General features: G+C 55.9%; 1 protein-coding gene across 1 annotated transcript in view; it reads right to left on the bottom strand.

Moving 5' to 3' along the window:
- The window catches only part of NFKBIE (NFKB inhibitor epsilon), a 297,463-nt gene that overhangs the window by 74,297 nt on the left and 198,827 nt on the right, over positions 1-24,339 (bottom strand). The window contains exons 2-3 of the mRNA XM_085610189.1: positions 21,828-21,930; positions 19,587-19,821 (exon numbers count right to left, since the gene is read on the bottom strand). Coding sequence (XP_085466315.1) covers positions 19,587-19,821; positions 21,828-21,930 — 338 coding nt within the window. The remainder of the gene's footprint in view (positions 1-19,586; positions 19,822-21,827; positions 21,931-24,339) is intronic.

The raw sequence follows: 24,339 nt of genomic DNA, 5'->3' as shown, positions 1-24,339 counted from the left end.
GGGACCTGCTGGCGCTGCCGCGGCCTTCTGCAACAGTCACCTTCCTGGGACCTGCTGGCGCTGCCGCGGCCCGTTGTAACGACCATCCTCACCGGGACCTGCTGGCGCTGCCGCGGACCGTATATCTTCCGGGGACCTGCTGGCACTGCCGCGGCCCGTTGTATCGACCATCCACACCGGGACCTGCTGGCGCTGCCGCGGCCCATACCACCTAACCACCAAGCTCGAGGATTGTGAGCTCATCATCATCTCATCCGAACTACCTGATTGGTAAATAGACTGTCCCGCTACCCCCTTCCCTACCTTGCGAGACTCTAATCGAGGGGACCCCTGAGTCCAGACCTCCTTGTACCGTTTAACCGTACCTTAAATAAGTGCTTATAAAGAACACTGAACCTTATCCGTGTGTGATATCTGTCTGTGGGGGGGAAGTTACTTGTCTGTACGATCGCTGGAGACGGCTCTCCCCGGAGACCTCTCCTCCTGACCCCGGCCGGCCCTCCCGGTCCATCAACCTTTTCTAACATTGGTGGCCAGCGGCGCGATCCGAATCAACGCGTAATCGTACAGAGAGTAGCTCACCCCACGACAAAGCACGATGTCGACCAAAGATAGCAGCTCCACCGAGAAGTTCCAAATGGAGAAACTAGAAGAATACAACCACCGCGAACTGAGACAATTTTGCATAGAACTTGGCATTGCTACCACCGGCCTGAGTACCAAGGATGATCTAAAGCGCGCTCTTGAGTCATGGACAGAAACTGGGGTCGCAGGACCCTCCGACCAAAGCAGCGTCACACCAGACCAAAACAGCATCACACCAGAGGGGAACGCCACGACTCCCGAGGAGCGGGGAACGGGCCTCTCACAGGAGGAGATACGAGAAAGAGACAGAGTCAGATTACACGAATTAGAGATGGCACGACTCAAGATGGATGGGGAACTTAAGTTAGCTGAACAGAAAATCAACCTCGAGCATATGCGGCTTCGAGAGGAACGAGAAGAAAAGCAGAGACAAAGAGAGCTGGAAGAGAAAAAAATAACGCTCGAGCACGAGCGCCGACTGGCGGAAATAGAACTGCGCAAACAGAATAAGGAACTGGGGGTGCCTGAGCGACCACACACCCCGGGGCCTATTGAGAAAAAAGTTCACATCCCCAAGGATGTGGTCCGCGAGTATGTCCGAGAAGACGACATACAACAGTGGTTTAAAGCCTATGAGATCGCAATGACCTCCCACCGGATCGACCGGAGTGATTGGGGAGCCGGACTGTGGGGGAGATTCATCAACGAGGGTCGCGATGCCCTGCTGCAGCTCCCCGATCACCAAATGTCGTCCTACGACCACATGAAGGCTGCCCTCCTCACCCGCTACGGCCTCACGCCCGAGATGTACCGCCAGAGGTTCAGAGATTGCACCCGGATCCCAGGTACAACTTGGGTGGAATACGTGAACTATTTCAGCTGGGCCTTCGAGGGTTGGATCAAGGGAAATCAGGTCACCACCTACGAACAACTCTTCAACCTTATGGTATGGGAGCACCTGTCAAACAACTGTTTCGTCGAGCTCAGGCAGCACCTACTCGACAGTAAGCTGACTGACCCCCGGCAGCTCGCCGCCGAAGCTGACCGGTGGGAAAGCACCCGAGTGGGCCGGAAAGGGCCACACGACCAGAACAGAAGCAACCAAGGCCAGCACCGTCCTCGGGGAGGAGGAGGGGGCCAGGGGCGAGGGAGAGACGCCTTACCAGCAACCCCCGTGGCCAGCACCCCACCTCCGGCCGGCCGGGGCAACCCCCCGTCGCGGCCTGGGTACCGAGCCAACGTCACGTGCCACCGGTGCCAGCGACTAGGCCACTACGCCAACGATCCGAACTGCCCGCTAAACCATCCACCCAAGCCCCGCCAGGTAGCTGCCGCTGCCCTGGGGGAAGAGCAATCATCGGAGGGACCCGAGGAGTATGAGCCGGACCAGCAAGGGTGGGAACCGGCCGCCATGGTCCTGGCCTGCTTAGGGGGAAGGGACATGGTTCCGCGGGCTCCCCTACCCGCCAACACCAGAAAATACGGTCAGTGGGTGACCATTAATGGACAGAGAGCCGAGGCCTTGCGTGACACCGGCGCCAGCGTGACGGCCGTCCGCTGTCACCTGGTGAAGCCCGAGCAGATCCTGCCGAACATTCTCTGCCCCGTCCGCTCGGCAGATAACTCTGAGAGCATGTGTAAGATGGCCTGCGTCCCGTTTGAATGGGGAGGGGTCTCCGGCCTACTGAAGGTGACGGTCCGGGACGATGCCCCCGTGGACTGCCTCCTGGGGAATGACCTCGAGAGTTCCCCGTGGGCCACCGTCGAGAGGAGAGAGCACTTGGGGATGCTGGGTCTCCCGGACTGGGCCTGCATAACCACCCGATCCATGGCCGCCCGTGCCGCCCCCCGATCAGAAGAAACCGAATGGCCAGCACCTCCGCCCCCGGTTGCCCCCGTAGAGGACAACGGCGAGTCCGACCTCCCGGACCCGACTACCGAAGAAGACGCGCAACACCAGGACCTTCCGGATCTGGCTCAGTGGCGGCAAGAAGGGGGGCCCACCCAAGAACAGTTCCGCCAGGAACAAAAGACCTGTCCCTCCCTCGAGGGACTCCGCCAACAAGCCAGCACCCAAACCGCCGGGGACACCACCGGAACCCACTGGGTCTACTGGGATAACGACCTGCTCTACAGCGAGCAAAGAATCGCCGAGCTGGGGGCCGGTCGAGTTCTGGTGGTACCGCTCCGCTTCCGAGACTTTCTGCTCAACCTAGCCCACGATGTCCCCCTGGCTGGACACCTGGGCCAGGACAAAACGTACAGTCGCCTGGTGACCCATTTTTTTTGGCCGAAAATGAGGAATGACGTCCTGAACCACTGCCGATCGTGCCCCACATGCCAAGCCAGCGGGAAGAGTGGCCGGAAGCTGAAGGCCCCTCTACAACCCTTCCCGGTGGTCACCACCCCGTTCGAGAGGGTGGGGATAGACATTGTGGGACCTCTGGACCCCCGCACGGCACAAGGACACAGGTTCATCTTGGTACTAGTGGACCATGCCACCCGCTACCCCGAGGCGGTGCCTCTACGGACAGTGACCGCTCCAGTGGTTGGCCGGGCCCTGATGGGGATCTTCTCCCGGGTAGGCTTCCCCCGAGAAGTCGTCAGCGACCGAGGCACGAATTTCATATCAAAATACATGAAGTCCCTCTGGCAACAATGCGGGGTCACCTACAGATTCACGACCCCTCCAGACGTCTTCAAATACATCCTGGCCTTACGAAACCAGACCCGGCGCTTCAGGGAGATGGCCAAGGCGAACCTCGAGGCCAGCCAGGAGGACATGAAGAGGTGGTATGATCACAATGCCTCCTCCGTTGAATTCGAGCCTGGGCAGCAAGTATGGGTGATGTCCCCCACCGAACCATGTGCCCTGCAAGATAAGTGGACGGGGCCCTTCAAAGTGGTCGAGCGCAAAAGCCCCGTCACGTACCTCATCGACATGGGGTCCTCCCGGAACCCCCTTCGGGTCCTCCACACCAACCGGCTCAAACCGCACTTTGTGCGCTCCGAACTAAGCCTCTTGATGGCTACAGACAGTGGCACAGAAGAAGACTCTGAGCCCCTCCCGGATCTCCTGAAGACTCAGGAGAAGGACGGCTCCGTGGACGGGGTCCGGCTCTCTGACGCCCTCACTTCGGAGCAACGCCAGGACTGCCGGAACCTCCTGCTGCAGTTCGCTGCCCTGTTCTCACTCACCCCCGGGGTCACCCCCTGGTGTTTGCACGACGTAGACACCGGGGACAGTCCCCCTGTCCGGCACCGGGCCTACCGCGTACCAGATCGGGTACAGGGCCTGCATACAGGAGGAAGTGGCCAAGATGCTCACGATCGGGGTCATCGAGCCCTCGGACAGTCCCTGGGCCAGTCCGGTCGTATTAGTTCCCAAGGCCGCTGCCCCCGGCTCCGCCCCTGAACTGAGATTCTGCGTCGACTACCGGGGCTTGAACGCTGTCACCCGGACCGACGCTCATCCCATCCCCCGAGCAGACGAGCTGATCGACCGGCTGGGGGCCGCCCGCTACCTTAGTATCTTCGACCTAACGGCGGGCTACTGGCAGATCGGCCTCACACCCAGGGCTCAGGAACGGTCAGCCTTCTCTACCCCCGATGGCCACTATCAATTTAAGGTCATGCCCTTTGGCATGAAGAATGCCCCCGCCACATTCCAGCGCCTTGTGAACCAGGTCTTGGCAGGGCTTGAAGAATTCAGCGCTGCCTACCTGGACGATATCGCTGTATACAGCCGCCACTGGTCCGACCACCTCCGTCACCTCCAAGAGGTCCTACAAGCCCTCCAGCGGGCCGGCCTCACCATTAAGGCCGGCAAGTGCCAGATTGGCCAAGGGTCTGTGACCTACCTTGGGCACCAAGTGGGGAGCGGGCTGGTGGCCCCACTACAACTTAAGATTGCTGCCATCCAGTCCTGGCAGCCCCCCGTCACCCAGACCGAGGTCCGAGCCTTCTTGGGGCTCACCGGCTACTACCGGCGGTTCGTGAAGGACTACGGCAGCATCGTGGGGCCCCTCACGGGTCTCACATCCAAGAACCAGCCGAAGCGGGTCAACTGGACTCCTGATTGTCAAGCGGCCTTCGAGGAGCTGAAGGCCGCCCTGTGCACCGCCCCGGTGCTCCAGGCCCCCGATTACAGTCGGGAATTTGTGGTGCAGACCGACGCCTCCGACCACGGCATCGGGGCCGTCCTCTCTCAGTTGAACCCCGAAGGTCATGACCAGCCGGTGGCCTTCATCAGCCGACGCCTCCTGGCCCGAGAACAGCGTTGGAGCACCATCGAGAGGGAGGCATTTGCAGTAGTGTGGGCCCTCAAAAAGCTCCGACCCTATCTCTTCGGTACCCACTTCCGGGTACAAACCGACCATCGACCCCTGCAATGGCTGATGCAGATGCGGGGGGAGAACCCAAAACTCTTGCGCTGGTCCATTTCCCTGCAGGGAATGGACTTCACCGTGGAGCACCGACCAGGCCAAGACCACGCCAACGCAGATGGCCTGTCCCGCTTTTTCCGCCTCGACGAAGAGAGTCCCCAAGGAGATGGGTGACTCTCCCCGCCTTCAGCTGGGGGGGGACGCATGTTGGACAGGCCTCACAGACGGCTTGCTCCCTCCCCGCTCGACAGGGCCCGAACTCCGGCCCACCTGGCATATCCCCGCAACAAGCACCTGTTCTCCGTCTCCCGACGGACCCTCTGCCCTCGGACCCCTACTCATCACGGGGTCCAGCCCCACCGGCTTTCCCGGCCGGGTCAAGCCGCCATCTTGGGCCCTGCACCACGCGGCCGCATGGCCTTCCCTCGACCCTAACCCCGGGCCTGGCCGGCCCCGACATCCCGGCACCACCATCCACCCAGGAGGTGAGCGGACCACTTGGCAGGTCAATGGGAGAACGAAGTGTCAAGGGCTCTCCCCCGCCAGGTGCCGATCGCCCCCAGCTCCCCCAGGCACTGGCTCCACCCCCTGCTGGGTGTCTGGACACCTTCATCCCGGACCCTCCGACCTCCAAGTGCGAGGGTCCGGACATCAAAGGGCACCAGCCCTATAACTGAGGCAGCTCCGGAGCAGGAAGGCAGTTGTATCCTGGAGTCGAGAGACACCGAGTGAACTCAACCCTGACGGTCTACTGGCGCTGCCGTAGCCCGCTCTTGTGAACCATCGTCCTGCCTGCTGGCGCTGCCGCGGCCTTCTGCAACCTTCATCTTCCTGGGACCTGCTGGCGCTGCCGCGGCCCGTTGTAACGACCATCCTCACCGGGACCTGCTGGCGCTGCCGCGGCCTTCTGCAACAGTCACCTTCCTGGGACCTGCTGGCGCTGCCGCGGCCCGTTGTAACGACCATCCTCACCGGGACCTGCTGGCGCTGCCGCGGACCGTATATCTTCCGGGGACCTGCTGGCGCTGCCGCGGCCCGTTGTATCGACCATCCACACCGGGACCTGCTGGCGCTGCCGCGGCCCATACCACCTAACCACCAAGCTCGAGGATTGTGAGCTCATCATCATCTCATCCGAACTACCTGATTGGTAAATAGACTGTCCCGCTACCCCCTTCCCTACCTTGCGAGACTCTAATCGAGTGGACCCCTGAGTCCAGACCTCCTTGTACCGTTTAACCGTACCTTAAATAAGTGCTTATAAAGAACACTGAACCTTATCCGTGTGTGATATCTGTCTGTGGGGGGGAAGTTACTTGTCTGTACGATCGCTGGAGACGGCTCTCCCCGGAGACCTCTCCTCCTGACCCCGGCCGGCCCTCCCGGTCCATCAACCTTTTCTAACAGGGCAGCGCATTACTTGTCATAGGGCGCACTCTCCCTGTTTGCACCTGCCTGGGGGCAGCGCATTACTTGTCATAGGGCGCACTCTCCCTGTTTGCACCTGCCTGGGGGCAGCGCATTACTTGTCATAGGGCGCACTCTCCCTGTTTGCAATTGCCTGGAGGCAGCGCATTACTGGTCATAGGGCACAGTGTCCCTGTTTGCACCTGCCTGGTGCAGCGCCTTACTTGTCATAGGGCGCACTCTCCCGGTTTGCACCTGCCGGGGGCAGCGCATTACTTGTCATAGGGCGCAGTGTCCCTGTTTGCACCTGCCTGGGGGCAGCGCATTACTTGTCATAGGGTGCACTCTCCCTGTTTGCACCTGCCTGGGGGCAGCGCATTACTTGTCATAGGGCGCACTCTCACTGTTTGCACCTGCCTGGGGCAGCGCATTACTTGTCATAGGGCACAGTGTCCCTGTTTGCACCTGCCTGGGGGCAGCGCATTACTTGTCATAGGGCGCACTCTCCCTGTTTGCACCTGCCTGGGGGCAGCGCATTACTTCTCATAGGGCACACTCTCCCTGTTTGCACCTGCCTGGGGGCAGCGCATTACTTGTCATAGGGCACAGTGTCCCTGTTTGCACCTGCCGGGGGCAGCGCATTACTTGTCATAGGGCGCAGTGTCCCTGTTTGCACCTGCCTGGGGGCAGCGCATTACTTCTCATAGGGCACACTCTCCCTGTTTGCACCTGCCTGGGGGCTGCGCATTACTTCTCATAGGGCACACTCTCCCTGTTTGCACCTGCCTGGGGGCAGCGCATTACTTGTCATAGGGCACACTCTCCCTGTTTGCACCTGCCTGGGGGCAGCGCATTACTTGTCATAGGGCGCACTCTCCCTGTTTGCACCTGCCTGGGGGCAGCGCATTACTTGTCATAGGGCGCACTCTCCCTGTTTGCACCTGCCTGGGGGCAGCGCATTACTTGTCATAGGGCACACTCTCCCTGTTTGCACCTGCCTGGGGGCAGCGCATTACTTGTCATAGGGCGCACTCTCCCTGTTTGCACCTGCCTGGGGGCAGCGCATTACTTGTCATATGGCGCACTCTCCCTGTTTGCACCTGCCTGGGGGCAGCGCATTACTGGTCATAGGGCACAGTGTCCCTGTTTGCACCTGCCTGGTGCAGCGCATTACTTGTCATAGGGTGCAGTGTCCCTGTTTGCACCTGCCTGGGGGCAGCGCATTACTTGTCATAGGGTGCACTCTCCCTGTTTGCACCTGCCTGGGGGCAGCGGGGCAGCGCATTACTTGTCATAGGGCGCACTCTCACTGTTTGCACCTGCCTGGGGGCAGCGCATTACTTGTCATAGGGCACAGTGTCCCTGTTTGCACCTGCCTGGGGGCAGCGCATTACTTGTCATAGGGCACACTCTCCCTGTTTGCACCTGCCTGGGGGCAGCGCATTACTTCTCATAGGGCACACTCTCCCTGTTTGCACCTGCCTGGGGGCAGCGCATTACTTGTCATAGGGCACAGTGTCCCTGTTTGCACCTGCCGGGGGCAGCCCATTACTTGTCATAGGGCGCAGTGTCCCTGTTTGCACCTGCCTGGGGGCAGCGCATTACTTGACATAGGGTGCACTCTCCCTGTTTGCACCTGCCTGGGGGCAGCGCATTACTTGTCATAGGGCGCACTCTCACTGTTTGCACCTGCCTGGGGCAGCGCATTACTTGTCATAGGGCACAGTGTCCCTGTTTGCACCTGCCTGGGGGCAGCGCATTACTTGTCATAGGGCGCACTCTCCCTGTTTGCACCTGCCTGGGGGCAGCGTATTACTTCTCATAGGGCACACTCTCCCTGTTTGCACCTGCCTGGGGACAGCGCATTACTTGTCATAGGGCACAGTGTCCCTGTTTGCACCTGCCTGGGGGCACGGCATTACTTGTCATAGGGCACACTGTGAGACCGGCCTCACGGCGTGGCCCTCTCCATCATCCCGCCAACCTGCAACCACCCTCAAGACCCGACATCCCCGACTCCGGCCGCCCCAGCCACCCCCGATCCACGGGCCGGCCAGAGACCTGACAGACTCAACACCCTACCACGCATGCCCAACCGAGGGAGCGGGAACCCTCGAGCCAGACCCAGAGGCGCCAGCCCAGTCACACCTCGGGTCGCCTTCCCCGGGAGGACTCAATCGGCCACCAGGCCCCTGGGGAGCAGGCGCCTCCCCTACCGAGCGTCTGGGGTCCCTCCCAGACCCACCTGAAAAGACCAAGAAGTGAGCGGCAGGAAATCCCGCCGAACCCCCCTCCATCTTGCCAGTCCCCCCTCTGCGAGCACTCCGGACTTCAAAGAACCAGCGGAGTATAACAAGGGGTGCCGGAGGAACAAGGACAGAGAAGACCTGGAACCATCTGAGCCTGCTGACGCTGTCGCGGCTCCTGAACGCTGAAGTCACCTGGGCCTGCTGAGCGACTCGCGGCCTCTTGCTATTGAACCATCTGAGCCCTGCGGACGCGGTCGCGGCTCCCGAAGCACTGAACCACCTAGGCCTGCTGAGCGACTCGCGGCCCCCAGCATTGAACCATCTAGGCCTGCTGAGCGACTCGCGGCCCCCAGCATTGAACCATCTGAGCCTGCTGACGGAATCGCGGCTCCTGAACTCCGACCACCTGTGCCTACTGAGAGACTCGCGGCGCTCCCCTTGAGGACGACTCGATAAGAGATCGGCCAGAGACACGACACCCTCCAGCTCGAGGATTGTGAGCTGCCGCAGGGTATTTCGCAGAGACACTATCTTGAAAGACTGTCCCGCTACCCCCATTCCCCACGACTGAATTGTGGTACGTTGTGCCACTGCTGTACTATTTGCCTTTTGGGTCATAAAGATCCCTGAAATCATCGATAAAAGAACTTATCGTCCTACAAAGAATACGTGTGGTGTCCCTCTGTTCACAGTGCAGCTCAGGGTGTGCGCGCCTGGTTCGGCTTACTTGGGAGAGGTGGGTCAAAGGGGTGGGCAAGACGTGTTCGAACCCCCCTTCCGGCGGACGCCTTTCCAACATTTGGTGGCAGACGACGGGATCCGAGCCGACACCGAAGGAGAGCGTGCAGTAAACGACTGACGCACTACCAAACAGAAATGGAAGGAGAAACCTCCCTGGGTGCCACAGGTACCGAAATAAGCTCACCGTTCCGAGAAGATTAATTGGACTATTACACGCATAGAGAACTGAAACAGTTTTGCAAAGACCTTGGCATCGCTACCACCGGACTGAGCACAAAGGAAGACTACCAGAAAGTACTGAAAGCCTGGGTCGAGACGGGGGCGCCCCCGACCCAAACGGAAAGAGACTCTACCCATGAACAAACAAGCACCCCGGCGAGAAACAACGGGCCAGAGGGGAACCTGTCCGCCGAGGAACTAGCGGACCGAGAGAGAAGCCACAACCACGAACTGGAACTGGCAAAACTAAAAATCGAGGGAGAGATAAAACTGGCAGAGAAGAAGTTAGCCGTCGAGCAGTTACGGCTACAAGGGGAACTCGAAGAGAAGAGACTCCAAAGGGAGCACGACGAAAAGAAACTCCAGCTAGAACATGAACGCGGCCTGAAGGAAATTGAGTGGCGGGCTAGACACGAAAAGTCACAGCCGCCCGGGAATCCCCAGCCCGCTCCCGCCGGGGAAACCAAAGTCCACATCCCCAAGGATGTGGTCAAGGAGTATTATAAGAACGATGATATCCAGCAGTGGTTTAAAGCCTACGAAGTCGCCATGACCTCTCACCGAGTCCCGCAGAAGGATTGGGGGGCTGGCCTATGGGGCCGGTTCTTAAGCGAAGGAAGAGACACTCTGCTCGATCTGCCCTCCGCGGTCATGAACTCCTACAGCCACATGAAGGAAGCCCTCGTGGGCCGGTACGGACTCACCCCCGAAATGTACCGACAACGGTTCCGAGATTGCAAAAAGATACCGGGCACCACGTGGGTCGAATACGTGAACTTTTACAGCCGAGCTCTGGACGGGTGGATCAAGGGCAGCAAGGTCTCCACCTTCGAAGAACTGTTCGATCTGATCGCCTGGGAACATTTAGCGGCCAATTGCTTTATAGAACTGCGCCAGCATCTCCTAGACAGTAAACTCACCGACCCTCGGAAGCTGGCCGCTGAGGCTGATCGTTGGGTGAACACCCGGGCCACCCGGGGCCCCGTGGGGGACTACGGCCGCAACAGTCAGGGTCCCCCACGCCAGAGGGGCGGAGGGAACCACGGCCGACCAAGAGACTTTGCCGGGGGGTCCTCCACCAGCCCCCCCAGCAGCCCACCAACGGCGGGTTCGGCCCAGTCTCCACCCAGCACCGGAGCCCCAGGACGACCAGGTCCACGAGCTAGGATCACCTGCTTCCGCTGCCAGCAGCCCGGACACTTCGCCAATGACCCCCAGTGTCCCCAGTATCAGCGAACCACAACGACCAACCCCACGACCCGGCAGATGGCCTCCGTGGCTCTGGGGGAAGAAATGGAAGACTCCGAGGAATGGGAGCTGGCGGCCATGGCCCTCGTCTCCCTTGGGGATCGAGAAATGGTCCCCGGGACACCCTTGCCCGCCAACACAGAGAAATACCGACAGCAGGTGACTATCAACGGCCACCGGGTCGAGGGCCTTCGCGACACCGGGGCGAGTGTCACCGCGGTCCACCGCAGCCTAATTGCCGAAGACCAGATCCTAGCCGGGGCCCTCTGCCTGGTCGTATCCTCCGACAATTCTGAGAGCCTCTGCCAGATGGCCCTGGTGCCCTTCGAGTGGGGAGGGGTCTCCGGAGAACTGAAGGTAGCGGTCCGGACCTCGCAGCCCGTAGACTGCCTCCTGGGCAACGACCTGGAAAATTCCCCGTGGGGGCAGGTGGAACGAAGAGCCCACCTAGAGATGATGGGCCTACCGGAGTGGGTCTGCGCCACCACGCGCTCCATGACCGCACGAGTGGCCCCCTCCAAGGGCGGTGAAGCCCTCTTACCGAACACTTTCCCCGAGAACAGGGACCCCCTACCAGAAGCAGACAACCCTCCTTCCGAGGAAGTAGGAGACACTAACCCAGGGGAAGGACCGGAACCTTCCGCCCCAGAGGCCCCGATGGAACCCGAGGAACTGCCCGAGTTGGCCCAGTGGCACTGCGAAGGGGGGCCCTCCCGTGAAGAGTTCTGCCAGGAACAGACCACTTGCCCCTCCCTCGAGGGACTTAGAAAACAAGCCGAAGCCCAGGTCGCCGGTGATCAAACCGGAACCCATTGGGTTTATTGGGACAATGGCCTCCTCTACAGTGAGCAAAAGTCCGCCGAGCTAGGCGCAGCACGAGTACTGGTGGTACCCCTGCGGTTCCGGAGCCTCCTCCTGGGCCTGGCCCACGATGTACCCTTGGCAGGACACTTAGGCCAAGACAAGACATACCAGCGATTGGTGACCCACTTCTATTGGCCCAAGATGCGAGCGAATGTAGAAACACACTGCAAGTCCTGCCTCACGTGCCAGGGCAGTGGGAAGAGTGGCGGAAAACGCAAAGCTCCCTTACAACCGTTCCCCGTTGTAAGTACCCCGTTCGAGCGGGTCGGCATCGACATCGTGGGACCCCTGGATCCGAAGACCGCCCAGGGCCACAGATTCATCCTCGTCCTGGTGGACCATGCCACCCGCTACCCCGAGGCCATCCCCCTCCGCACCGTGACGGCTCCCGTGGTGGGCCGGGCTCTCATGGGGATCTTCTCCCGGGTCGGATTTCCCCGCGAGGTTGTGAGTGATCGCGGCACGAACTTTATATCCCGCTACATGAAGTCCCTGTGGCAGCAGTGCGGAGTCACGTATAAATTCACGACCCCCTACCACCCCCAGGGCAACGGCCTGGTGGAACGCTTCAACCGAACTCTGAAGGGAATGATCCTGGGCCTCGAAGAGCCCCTGCGCCGGAAATGGGACGTCCTCCTCCCTTGCCTCCTGTTCGCGTACCGGGAGGTTCCCCAAAAGTCTCTGGGGTTCAGCCCCTTCGAACTGCTGTACGGACATCCCGTTCGGGGGCCCCTAAGCCTGGTCAAAGAGGGCTGGGAGACAAGCCCTCGGGGAACACCCCCAGATGTGTTCCGCTACATCCTGGCGCTCCGCAACCAGACGAGGAAGTTTAGGGAACTTGCAGAGGCTAACCTCGAGGCCAGCCAAGAAGAAATGAAGCGCTGGTATGACCAGAACGCAACCTTGGTCGAGTTCCAGCCGGGCCAGCAGGTTTGGGTCATGGCTCCGGTGAGACCCTGCGCCCTACAAGACAAATGGACTGGTCCATTCAAGGTGGTCGAGCGGAAGAGCCAGGTCACATATCTGGTCGACGTACAATCCCCACGGAACCCCCTCCGGGTCCTCCACGTAAACCGTCTCAAGCCCCACTTCGTAAGGACAGAACTGAGTTTGCTACTGGCCACCGATGAGGGGGCAGAAGAGGACACTGAACCCCTGCCCGATCTCCTGTACACAAAAGAACTGGACGGTTCCGTGGAGGGTGTGAAACTGTCGGACACCCTCACTCCCCAGCAGGCCGACGACTGCCGCCAGCTGCTCGGACAATTCGCAGACCTTTTCTCCCTCATTCCAAGGGTGACCGACTGGTGTGTCCACGACGTAGACACCGGCGACTGCCCTCCTGTGAGACACAGAGCCTACCGGGTGCCTGACCGGGTCCGCACCTGCATCAAGACCGAGGTACAGAAAATGCTCAACCTGGGGGTCATCGAGCCCTCCGACAGCCCCTGGGCCAGCCCGGTGGTTCTTGTCCCGAAGGCTGCCTCCCCAGGGGTCGCCCCCGAACTAAGATTCTGTGTAGACTATCGGGGGCTCAATGCGGTCACCCGCGCAGACTCTCACCCTATTCCCCGAGCCGACGAGCTCATCGACCGCCTGGGGGCCGCCCAGTTCCTCAGCACTTTCGACCTGACCTGCGGGTACTGGCAGATCGCTCTCACGGAAGGGGCGAGAGAGCGCTCTGCCTTCTCCACGCCAGATGGCCACTACCGCTTCAGGGTCATGCCGTTCGGGATGAAAAACGCCCCAGCCACGTTCCAGCTGTTGGTGAACAAGGTCCTGGCCGGACTCGAGGAGTTCAGCGCAGCGTACCTTGACGACATCGCCGTATTCAGCTCTCAATGGCACGAGCATCTCCAGCACCTCCGACAAGTACTGATGGCCCTGCGCCAAGCGGACCTGACAGTGAAAGCCAGCAAATGCCAGCTCGGACAAGGCTCCGTGGTCTACCTGGGGCATCAGGTGGGCAGCGGCCAGGTCGCCCCTCTCCAGCCGAAGATCGATGCCATCAAGTCCTGGGAGCCCCCCACCACGCAGACAGAGGTTCGGGCCCTCCTGGGCCTTATGGGGTACTACCGGAGGTTCATTAAAAATTATGGTAGTATCGCAGGGCCCTTCACAGAGTTGACCTCCAAAAAACTTCCGCAGAAGGTGCAGTGGACCCCCCAGTGCCAGCAGGCGTTCGACGCCTTGAAAACCGCCATGTGCACCGCTCCCGTACTCAAGGCCCCCGACTACTCCCGAGAGTTCGTGGTCCAGACCGATGCATCCGAACATGGCATCAGGGCCGTGCTCTCGCAGTTCGACGACAAGGGCATTGATCAGCCCATAGCCTTCATCAGCCGAAGGCTGCTGCCGAGAGAGCAGCGTTGGAGCACTATAGAGCGAGAGGCCTTTGCCGTAGTCTGGGCCCTCAAGAAACTGCGGCCCTACTTGTTCGGAACCCATTTTCGAGTACAGACGGACCACCGGCCCTTGCAGTGGCTAATGCGGATGAGGGGGGAGAACCCCAAGCTACTACGATGGTCCATCTCTCTCCAAGGGATGGACTTCACTGTCGAACATCGCCCCGGGACGGATCATGCCAACGCCGACGGCCTGTCCCGGTTCTTCCGCTTCGGCGAGGAGAACCCCCCAGTGGATGGGTAGTTCTCCACGCCTTTCAGCTGGGGGGGACGCGTGTGAGACCGGCCTCACGGCATGGCCCTCTCCATCATCCCGCCAACCTGCAACCACCCTCAAGACCCGACATCCCCGACTCCGGCCGCCCCAGCCACCCCCGATCCACGGGCCGGCCAGAGACCTGACAGACTCAACACCCTACCACGCATGCCCAACCGAGGGAGCGGGAACCCTCGAGCCAGACCCAGAGGCGCCAGCCCAGTCACACCTCGGGTCGCCTTCCCCGGGAGGACTCAATCGGCCACCAGGCCCCTGGGGAGCAGGCGCCTCCCCTACCGAGCGTCTGGGGTCCCTCCCAGACCCACCTGAAAAGACCAAGAAGTGAGCGGCAGGAAATCCCGCCGAACCCCCCTCCGTCATGCCAGTCCCCCCTCTGCGAGCACTCCGGACTTCAAAGAACCAGCGGAGTATAACAAGGGGTGCCGGAGGAACAAGGACAGAGAAGACCTGGAACCATCTGAGCCTGCTGACGCTGTCGCGGCTCCTGAACGCTGAAGTCACCTGGGCCTGCTGAGCGACTCGCGGCCTCTTGCTATTGAACCATCTGAGCCCTGCGGACGCGGTCGCGGCTCCCGAAGCACTGAACCACCTAGGCCTGCTGAGCGACTCGCGGCCCCCAGCATTGAACCATCTAGGCCTGCTGAGCGACTCGCGGCCCCCAGCATTGAACCATCTGAGCCTGCTGACGGAATCGCGGCTCCTGAACTCCGACCACCTGTGCCTGCTGAGAGACTCGCGGCGCTCCCCTTGAGGACGACTCGATAAGAGATCGGCCAGAGACACGACACCCTCCAGCTCGAGGATTGTGAGCTGCCGCAGGGTATTTCGCAGAGACACTATCTTGAAAGACTGTCCCGCTACCCCCATTTCCCACGACTGAATTGTGGTACGTTGTGCCACTGCTGTACTATTTGCCTTTTGGGTCATAAAGATCCCTGAAATCATCGATAAAAGAACTTATCGTCCTACAAAGAATACGTGTGGTGTCCCTCTGTTCACAGTGCAGCTCAGGGTGTGCGCGCCTGGTTCGGTTTACTTGGGAGAGGTGGGTCAAAGGGGTGGGCAAGACGTGTTCGAACCCCCCTTCCGGCGGACGCCTTTCCAACACACACTCTCCCTGTTTGCACCTGCCTGGGGGCAGCGCATTACTTGTCATAGGGCGCACTCTCCCTGTTTGCACCTGCCTGGGGGCAGCGCATTACTTCTCATAGGGCGCACTCTCCCTGTTTGCACCTGCCTGGGGGCAGCGCATTACTTCTCATAGGGCGCACTCTCCCTGTTTGCACCTGCCTGGGGGCAGGGCATTACTTGTCATAGGGCACAGTGTCCCTGTTTGCACCTGCCTGGGGGCAGGGCATTACTTATCATAGGGCACAGTGTCTCTGTTTGCACCTGCCTGGGGGCAGCGCATTACTTGTCATAGGACACAGTCTCCCTGTTTGCACCTGCCTGGGGGAAGCACATTACTTGTGATAGGGCACAGTGTCCCTGTTTGCACCTGCCGTACCAGAGAAGTGCCTGAAGGGTCGTCCCTACCTTTGCCACATGAAAAATGCTGTCTGTGGGATTTATAAGGACATCAAAGCAGAGCTGCCTTCGGTAGAAACATGGAAAAGGATCGAGCAATGGGCATTAAAATCAGACACCTAACTAAATGCTCCCAAATCCTTCAACAAAGTCATCCCTACACAAAACATCTTCAACGCACACTGCAAACATTTCACCTTTGTAGCCCAATCATCGCCTCTCTGAGTTCCTATGGAACCAGAACCCCCAGAAGGCATTCAAAAGGCCCCACCAGCTAAAGTGGTCCCAATCCCACTTGGACCCTAAGATCGCCGTCGGATGAGAGCCTTTTCAACTTCAAATGCAGTGAGACTGTCGCGCTCGCCTGAAGGCCCAATCCTGGCTCTCCTTAAAGGGTTCAGGACCTGTGTCTCGTGCATGACACGACGTGTCCGCACTCCAGGGCAGTTCTCGGAGGACATCTATTCACAGGGTTAGCCTGGATAACTGAAGTATTGTACCGTATTATACTGTACTGTACCGTTTTATACTGTATTGTACCGTATTGGACTATATTGGACCGCACTGATCCATATTATACCGTATTGGACCGTCTTTTACTGTATTGTACCGTATTGTACTGTATTGGACCGCACTGTTCCATATTATACCGTATTGTACCGTCTTTTACTGTATTCTACCGTATTGCACTGTATTGTACTGTATTGTACCATATTACACTGTATTGTACCGTATTGTACCGTATTGTACTGTATTGCACACATTCTACTGCATTGTACCAAATTGAACGATACTGTCCTGCATTGTATTGTGCTGTACTGTGTTGACATTCATGTACCTTATTACCCCACATAAGACACAGAAGCACTTTGTGGACGGGGAGCCCAGAGAGCAGCTCAGTGACATGCTGACACCATGAGAAATGCCACAGTACCTATTAACCAGAGTCTGTCATGGTTATCATACAGTTATCGTCCACTTTGTAAACACTCTGCCACACCCACTGTCCCGCGCTTGGTACTGTGTTGTATACTGTGTATCACCCACTTCCATGCCCATACCTATTGCAAAATATCTTATCCTATGAGGTCGTTGCAGTCCTGTTAAGCCAAGAGTACGGGAAGCAACAACAAGGGACCAGTGATGCAAGGCGTGGACCAGTGTGGTTCGTATAGCAGCAGCATCACAAGACCTAGACCATTGCAGCCCTTGTTAAAGGCCCCACAAAGAGTGTAGCCGAGTGGCTTTCACCAGAAGCAATAGATGGCAGCCCCCTGAAGACATGTGTAAACCCATCCAAGGATGGCAGTGTGCATTCTTAAGAAGTGACAGAGGGCAGCCCACTGAAAGCACGTGTAAACCCCCTCCAAGGAGGGCAGTGTGCATTCTTCAGAAGTGACAGAGGGCAGCCCACTGAAGGCATGTGTAAACCCCTCCAAGGAGGGCAGTGAGTATTATTCAGAAGCGACAGGGGGCAGCCAACTGAAGACACGTTTCAGCTCCTCCAAGTAGGGCTGTGTGTATTCTTCAAGTGACAGAGGGCAGCCATTGGTGGCCACTGTCCAACCCACCGCAAGAACAGCTGTACTTGGACATCCAATCTGTGATCCTGATTATTCTGTGCACCAACACAGGAAATCTAAAAGGCGACATCTCGTTCAGTTTTCATAGGAATCGGATCAGAGAGGTCATCTGGCTGTTAGGTGGGTCCAGGTTCAATCCACCCAGGAGCAATGGAGGCCCAAAGCCTGGAGGCAAAGTTCAGTCTCTGCTAAGATCCTGAATGGAGTCCTCGCAAGAGCATGTCATGGCCGGGATGCTGAGGAGGTCTCTTGAGACTCCTTGACTGCCAGAATAAAGGAAATCTACTTACAGCAGTCACCGTGCCACGCTGTACAGAACAGTATACATGAAAGGCGTTTGTGTCTCCTTAGGAGGGTTTCACATAGGAGGGGAAAACACAAAGGGTAAAAAGCCAAAACCCCCTTGGCAACTATTAGAGGCAAAAATCCAGAGCAAATAAGGTGCCAAGGGGTGAATAATTTGGCTAAAAATAAGGGAAACTGTGTTGAATACACACATCACTTCAACACGTGTCCTTAGGTATGATTCAACTGGGAACCTAAACTACAGGAACAAAAGCTACTCCGTCCTGGACTGGAACCCTCAGACCGCATTCTATGGAAAGGACGCCATCTTGGAAAAGGCAGAAATTAAGGCTTGGCCATGGTCCTTTTCTGGAAATCATGGAGTGTATTTGGCGAGAGAAGAAGAAGCCCAAGTTCAACATCTTTTGCCTGGCACTGCACAGTGCAGTCCTGTCACCTTCTTTCATGCCAGACGCACCTTGTACCCATGCGCCGGGTGAAGCAGCCAGCAACATACAAGCTGAGCACATGAGGAGTGCTCCTTCTCCTGGTAACTCTTGTAAACTCTGGCCCGGCTCTCGGCACAGGCACTGTTTTGGCACGGATGTAACAGAGCAACAGCATGGTGATTAGAGTGACACAGAGCAACTCACAGGGCAGGCATCATATAAGCAGTTGTGTTTTAAATCTGAGCAAGAATGGAGCTACCCCGCTCCCTTCACATGGATGGCGATAAAGTTACCAAATGGTGAGTGTGTAATTACAAACCGTAGAAAGAATATATCTCAGTTAAACAGCTAGGGTTAGAAAAGGATGAATGGGGCTCGGGAGGAGGTCATGGAGTGGGAACAGGACAGTGGTTCTGGAGCTAGGCGATTCCAGGCCTCTTCAGGGTAAAAACATCCCGGACTTCTCCATGCATCCTCCGTATGGCTGGGCTAGACACCCCAGGAGGAGGGGTTGGTTGCTGACGAGGCCAGGAACTGATGGCAGGCCACCTTCAACCAAAACACCAGTCTCTTTGCTACATTCTGGATTGCAAACGGTATCTCTTTGTATCCTCAAGGTTGCATCGTTTGGAGCGGTTGTCTCCAGTGTGTGTACCAAAGAAGACTCTCTAACTCGTCTGGTACTCTAAATGACACACCACGCAAAACATGCACATTCATGGCTCCCTTTGTGCCAGTATTATCTCCTAGCCTGCATGTGAAAATCTCTGAGGAAGCCAAAAGGCACATGGAAAGCTGTGTAAAAGCCCAAAATAAACTAAGTAAAATAATTGATGTTCTTTGTCAATGCATCCTCATTCAAGATTACTTATGAGAAAGTTTGCCAAAGCCGGAGTCTATTGTGCCCCCATAGCTGTTCCACATTTCTTGCTTCTTCTGCAAAGCCAGCACACGCAATTACAACCCAGCTATAACACAAGATGCACAGTTCTGGGAAACAAACCACACTGTACAGAAATGAAACACTTTCACATCACATGCTCACACAATGAGGTTCCGCTCTCTCATGGGTTTTTAGCCAAACATCAACAGACATGTGCTGCATGCACATTTGAGTTCACAAGCACAAAGTGAAGCATGTTTTCTCTGTGCCCCAGCTAGGACTCTTCTTAGAAGTTTGTAAGGATTGGTTACCTTGGGCCTGCTAATGCCACATACTGCTTGTTTCACAGGCCTCATGCACAAACACCAGTGAAGTCTCTCATATGCATTAAAACACACTATGAAACAATCAATCGCTAAATGGAAGATTCTCTCGCACTCAGCGGATCAGAGCCCCGGTTCCTGGGGTCTATTATTCACCTTGCCAGTTCTGGAGCTGCAGATCCTGCCACTGTCTGGGCTGTGCACTCCTGTGGGACTCTGGGAGGTCCTTGTCCTGCAACAGTATCTGGGCACAGTTCAGGTGCTGCTCCTCACAGGCCACGTGCAGTGCCGTGTTCCCATTCCGGTCCTGAAGATCCAGGTTTACGCCTTTCAGCACCAGCGCTCGCGCCACCTCAGACTGGTCCAGAAACACAGCGAGATGTAGAGGGGTCTGTGGAAGGAACCAATGAGAGGGTCATCACTGCTCGGAGGAACTCAAGGGCAGTCATTGTCACTTAGGAGGACACAGGAGGCCCTTCCAGCGCTCAGGAGAGAGAGAACCAACAATAACCTATTTTAACCTACTGTGAGTGCACAAAAGGCTCAGTGGTGACCAGGTGAGCTCACTATGGGCTATCACCAGTGATGGAACGCAGAAGGGGGCTAGCGTGAACACGAGAGGTAACCAGCACTCAGAAGCACGCCCAGGAAATTAGCAACAGGATGAAAGCAGGAGAAAGGAGAGGAGATAAGCCACGAAAGCCTCAGCGAGACAATGCAACCAGAGTACTGGTCCTAAAGGAGACCTCAGGAGAACATGAACCGACTGACCTAGGGTTTCATTAGGAGCCTCGTGTCAGCAAAGACAGTGTCTGAAAGCGTCTACAGAAGGAGAAGCAGGGACAGGCTACAGTTCCATGTGTAGAGAGCCAGCAAGAACCACGGACGTCAGGGTGAAGCCTAGACTAAAAATATAGGAAGGGTGTGAGGTCCGTCGAACAATCTGCTGTGCAGCTGGAGGTGAGTGGGCAGGAGCCACTCGCCTCCAGCTGCACAGCAGAGTTGTTGTGAGTCCATCCAAGGGGTCAGGGCTGTGAGTCGCTTTGCGTGACCTGGACTGTGAGTCAGCCTACCAGACCTGTGCTGTGCATCAACTGGAGGGACAGGGGCTGCTAGCTGATGTAAGGGATTTAGTCTAGTAAGGGCTAATAACCAATATGAGTGACCTGGGCTGTGAGTAAATCTAGTAAGGGCTTTCAGCCAATATGAGTGGCCTGGGCTGTGAGTAAATCTAGTAAGGGCTTTCAGCCAATATGAGTGGCCTGGGCTGTGAGTAAATCTAAAGAACCTCAGCTATGAGTCGATATAAGGGAGCAGGCTGTGAGTAAATCTAGTAAGAGCTTTCAGCCAATATGAGTGACCTGGGCTGCAAACCAATCTAAGGGAGCTGGGCAGTAAGGTGATCTATATGAAGTCTCTTGCAGACTCCTTTGAGGTCAGGCCATCTTCGTTTCATATCAAATCATCAAGGGGGGTCTAGGACTATCCATGCTCCAAAAGACAATATCAATCCAAATAAGGGTGTTACTGTTCCTAATATGACACTAATCGTGTCTAAAGAGGGGAAAGAGTGAAGCAGGTAGCTAGGTACTGTGACAATCAATAGAAGACAGTCAACAAGATTGTCTCTTGTTGCCCTCACACATCCCTAGGGATGTCATGCCTCATCAGTGGGTGGTGCTCCTCGTCGGGCCGGCGCTGCAATGCCCTACGTGTCCCCCGAAGGGTACCTTTAGCGGAGATCTTTTTATTGCACTGTTTGATGAGTGTGAGAGTGTGTCCTAGTGGGGTCGTGAGAAGCGAGTGTGAGTCTACATACTTAAAACTGGCTAGGGGTTATCTCAAAAGTTTTAAAATGCTGATTCCCCTGTCAGAGTAAAACACCCGTAGGTTAGTGTTACTTCTGAGGTAATAATGGCACCTAGTAGCTAATAAAAGGAAAGGTCGACATGTTTCGTGCCTCAAATTGGTCAGACTGATCATTGGCGCTTCATCAGGACCGAAGTGAATATACGTTATTGGTGAGTTAACCCCAATCGTAGATTTTGATTGAGCAGTTCCCCTTTCTTTTCATAGGGTGGCACCTGCGTGTGATAATTATCACCTTTGGTTCAACCTAGCTAGCTAATTCTTCTAAAGAACAGGCTTAATAGGCTACTGCACGGCGACCCACACCGCTACGGGGGTTTAGCCGGGTGCACTTCTCGCTGCACCTACCCTCAACCATGCGTGCCTGAATTCACCATTCAGGTACGCATGGTCGAGGGTAGGTGCAGTGAGTAACCCCCTTATTTGGACTGACATCTTCGATTTATACAAACTATGCATGCTTTCAAAAGTATTCAAGAGAGCCTTCGCCACCAGTGATCCCACCCCCTCTCACTCTGCTGCACTCACCTGGAACAGGTCATTCTGCACGTCCATCATCTCAGTGGGGACCAGAGAAATGATGTCCAGAGCGACGTCCTGGACTTCATGAATGATGGCAAGATGCAGAAGTCTAGAAGAAAGACAGAAGCGGACACATCATCAGCATCACCCAACCGGTGCAGCGTGAGAGAGAGTGCTGGCTGCCCCGGCCTAAAACGAGCTGGAGACCTCTGGAGTGAAAACCAGACAGTGTCAGTGGGAAAAACATCCTTTTCAGGGTTGTTTGTATCACAGTGGAAGGGGCAAGCACCACTGATCTATTATATCTCTGTCCGTATCTGAGAAAAACATACATTTGTGACGGTTGAAATACTTGAGCTAAGCCCATATACTGGTAATTGTTCCAGCAGTCTTGCATTCCAGTCCATCATTTTTGTTCACCGTGCAACTCCAGAGAGGAAACAACCAAACGCAAAAGTGAGTAAGCATGTGGGCGTGGCTAAAAGACTAAATATTCTGTAAATTTTTCGGTCTTTTACCTTCCGATAACTACATATAAAATAACACAACAACTTAAATGATAATTAATATGTTCTTCAGTCAGGAAATACACTATTGTACATTACGAAACCTCTATTCGTTAATGCAGCACACTAAATCCTGGTTCGTGAAGTGGAGAATAGTGCCTTGTGCAGGTTTAGTGTTACGAGGTCCCTGTCTGTGGCAGAAAGCGTTGTGAACATGTAAGTCATGATTATGTATTAATGAGTACCATTGAGTTTGAGGTTCTGTAATTCTCGAGACTGACTCCATTTTATATTGTGCCACCATTTTGTGTTGCCCTCACGTAGGCCTGTGAAGGTAGCCTGGCGAACAACGTGGCCTGGCCTTCTTAGTCCATGTATACATTAACTAGGTTTCTTTCTGACTCTGGAATGAACTGTAAGAAGCTGACCTCTTCACCTGAAACTGACCTCGCAAAGCCAATTTCCCTGATCGATCTTTGTCTGAGATTGCCAATCAATGTTCAGGACATCGTTAACTTTTAGTTTCCTTGCACATGCCTTATCTTGTTCATCATCTGTTACTGTTTCTTTTTTATGTTTCTTCATTACATGGGTTATGCTTTCAATTATAGGTTTGTCCGGCTTTTGGAGATTGAATTCGGGACATTCCTAATGATTAACTTTTGGGTTGGGATACTGTACATGTAATCATGTCATGCCCTGCAGTGCCATCTAAATCAGATTAACCTTTGTGAACTATGTAATTATAATGTTTTGCCCATATCCTGTTAAAACCCCAAAGGCTACTCACCTGCTGACCCTCCAGATTTTCCATTTGTTTAGGAATGTAAGTGGTACAACTCCCTTACATGCCTGGGGCAGGATAAAGAGTATATAAGACGTGAAGTAAGACCATTCTATGGACTACCTCATTCAGTTGCTACGGCTTCTGTGTGACGTAGTCACACTCATTTGAGTTTAATAAAAATGTTCTTTTATATTTCAGCTTCTGTGCCAAATTCTTTATTATTGGTTTGAATGGACTAAGTATCAGTGAGACCCCTGAGAAGGAAATCATATTTCTTCAAGTTGGGTAACAATAAACATCTCTTACTCAGCGCCAAGATGCCCGTCTGGGGGATGTGCGTCTTACAAATATGCATGTTTTGTTATGTTATTTTAAACTTGCATTTCACACAGTATAACATAGGCTGCTACAGAATGAGCAAAAAGGTTTAAGATAAAAAAATCCAAAATATAGATTTTTTGCAGGCTGTACATAGTGCAGATTAATTTTTATAACTGCCTTTTAGAAGCGCACACTTCACAGCTCAAAAAAGAATAAATGTGTGTCACCAGGGAGCTACAAGTGATTCCATCAATTAAAGCCAGTACCGGCTTCCAGGCGCCCTTTACATTTGTAGATTAACTAGCTTTGTACATTTACACTTCTTTCAGGCAGTAGCACCCTGGCAGGAAGGCTTGTTTAGCTTTCTGCCCGCCTTCGGTTTCACTGCACAGGAGACTCCCTGCCTTACCTGCAGCTGAAGCATTTCAGCTCTCGGAACCATCCGTCCTGGGGCCGTTGACTTATGACAAAAAGTAGGGGAACCTATCTCCTAAAATGTAAAAAGTATGGACACGTTGTGACCGTGAACCCCCCCTCCCTCCCCCCCCCCCCCCCCCACATACACACACACTTCGACCACTGACTGGGAGTGTCACAGAGGCCTCAGCACGGAGTCATTTGTTTTGCCTTATGCTTGTTTTCTAGATTTGAGGTACTCGGCCTGCGTTTGTTTTCATTTGTTTGATATTTTTGGGTAACCCCGAGCAGACTTCTGCGGGCAGCAGAGTCCTTTCCTGGATTCGCTGGCTCTGCCCGGCGCTGCCTGTGCGCGGACCCCCGGCTGACACAAGCACTGCGCCCCCCTGGGGATGCTCCTGGGAACCCCCGGGATGGAAACGTTCAATCGGGAGAAGCAGTTACTTCTTCAACGCTGTTATGAACAGGCATCGGTTGTACCAGGAGC

This window comes from Triturus cristatus, chromosome 6 (genome assembly GCF_964204655.1).
Source record: "Triturus cristatus chromosome 6, aTriCri1.1, whole genome shotgun sequence".
Taxonomy (NCBI): domain Eukaryota; kingdom Metazoa; phylum Chordata; class Amphibia; order Caudata; family Salamandridae; genus Triturus; species Triturus cristatus.
The sequence above is the reverse complement of the archived record's forward strand: the minus strand, read 5'-3'. Positions and strand labels throughout refer to the sequence as shown.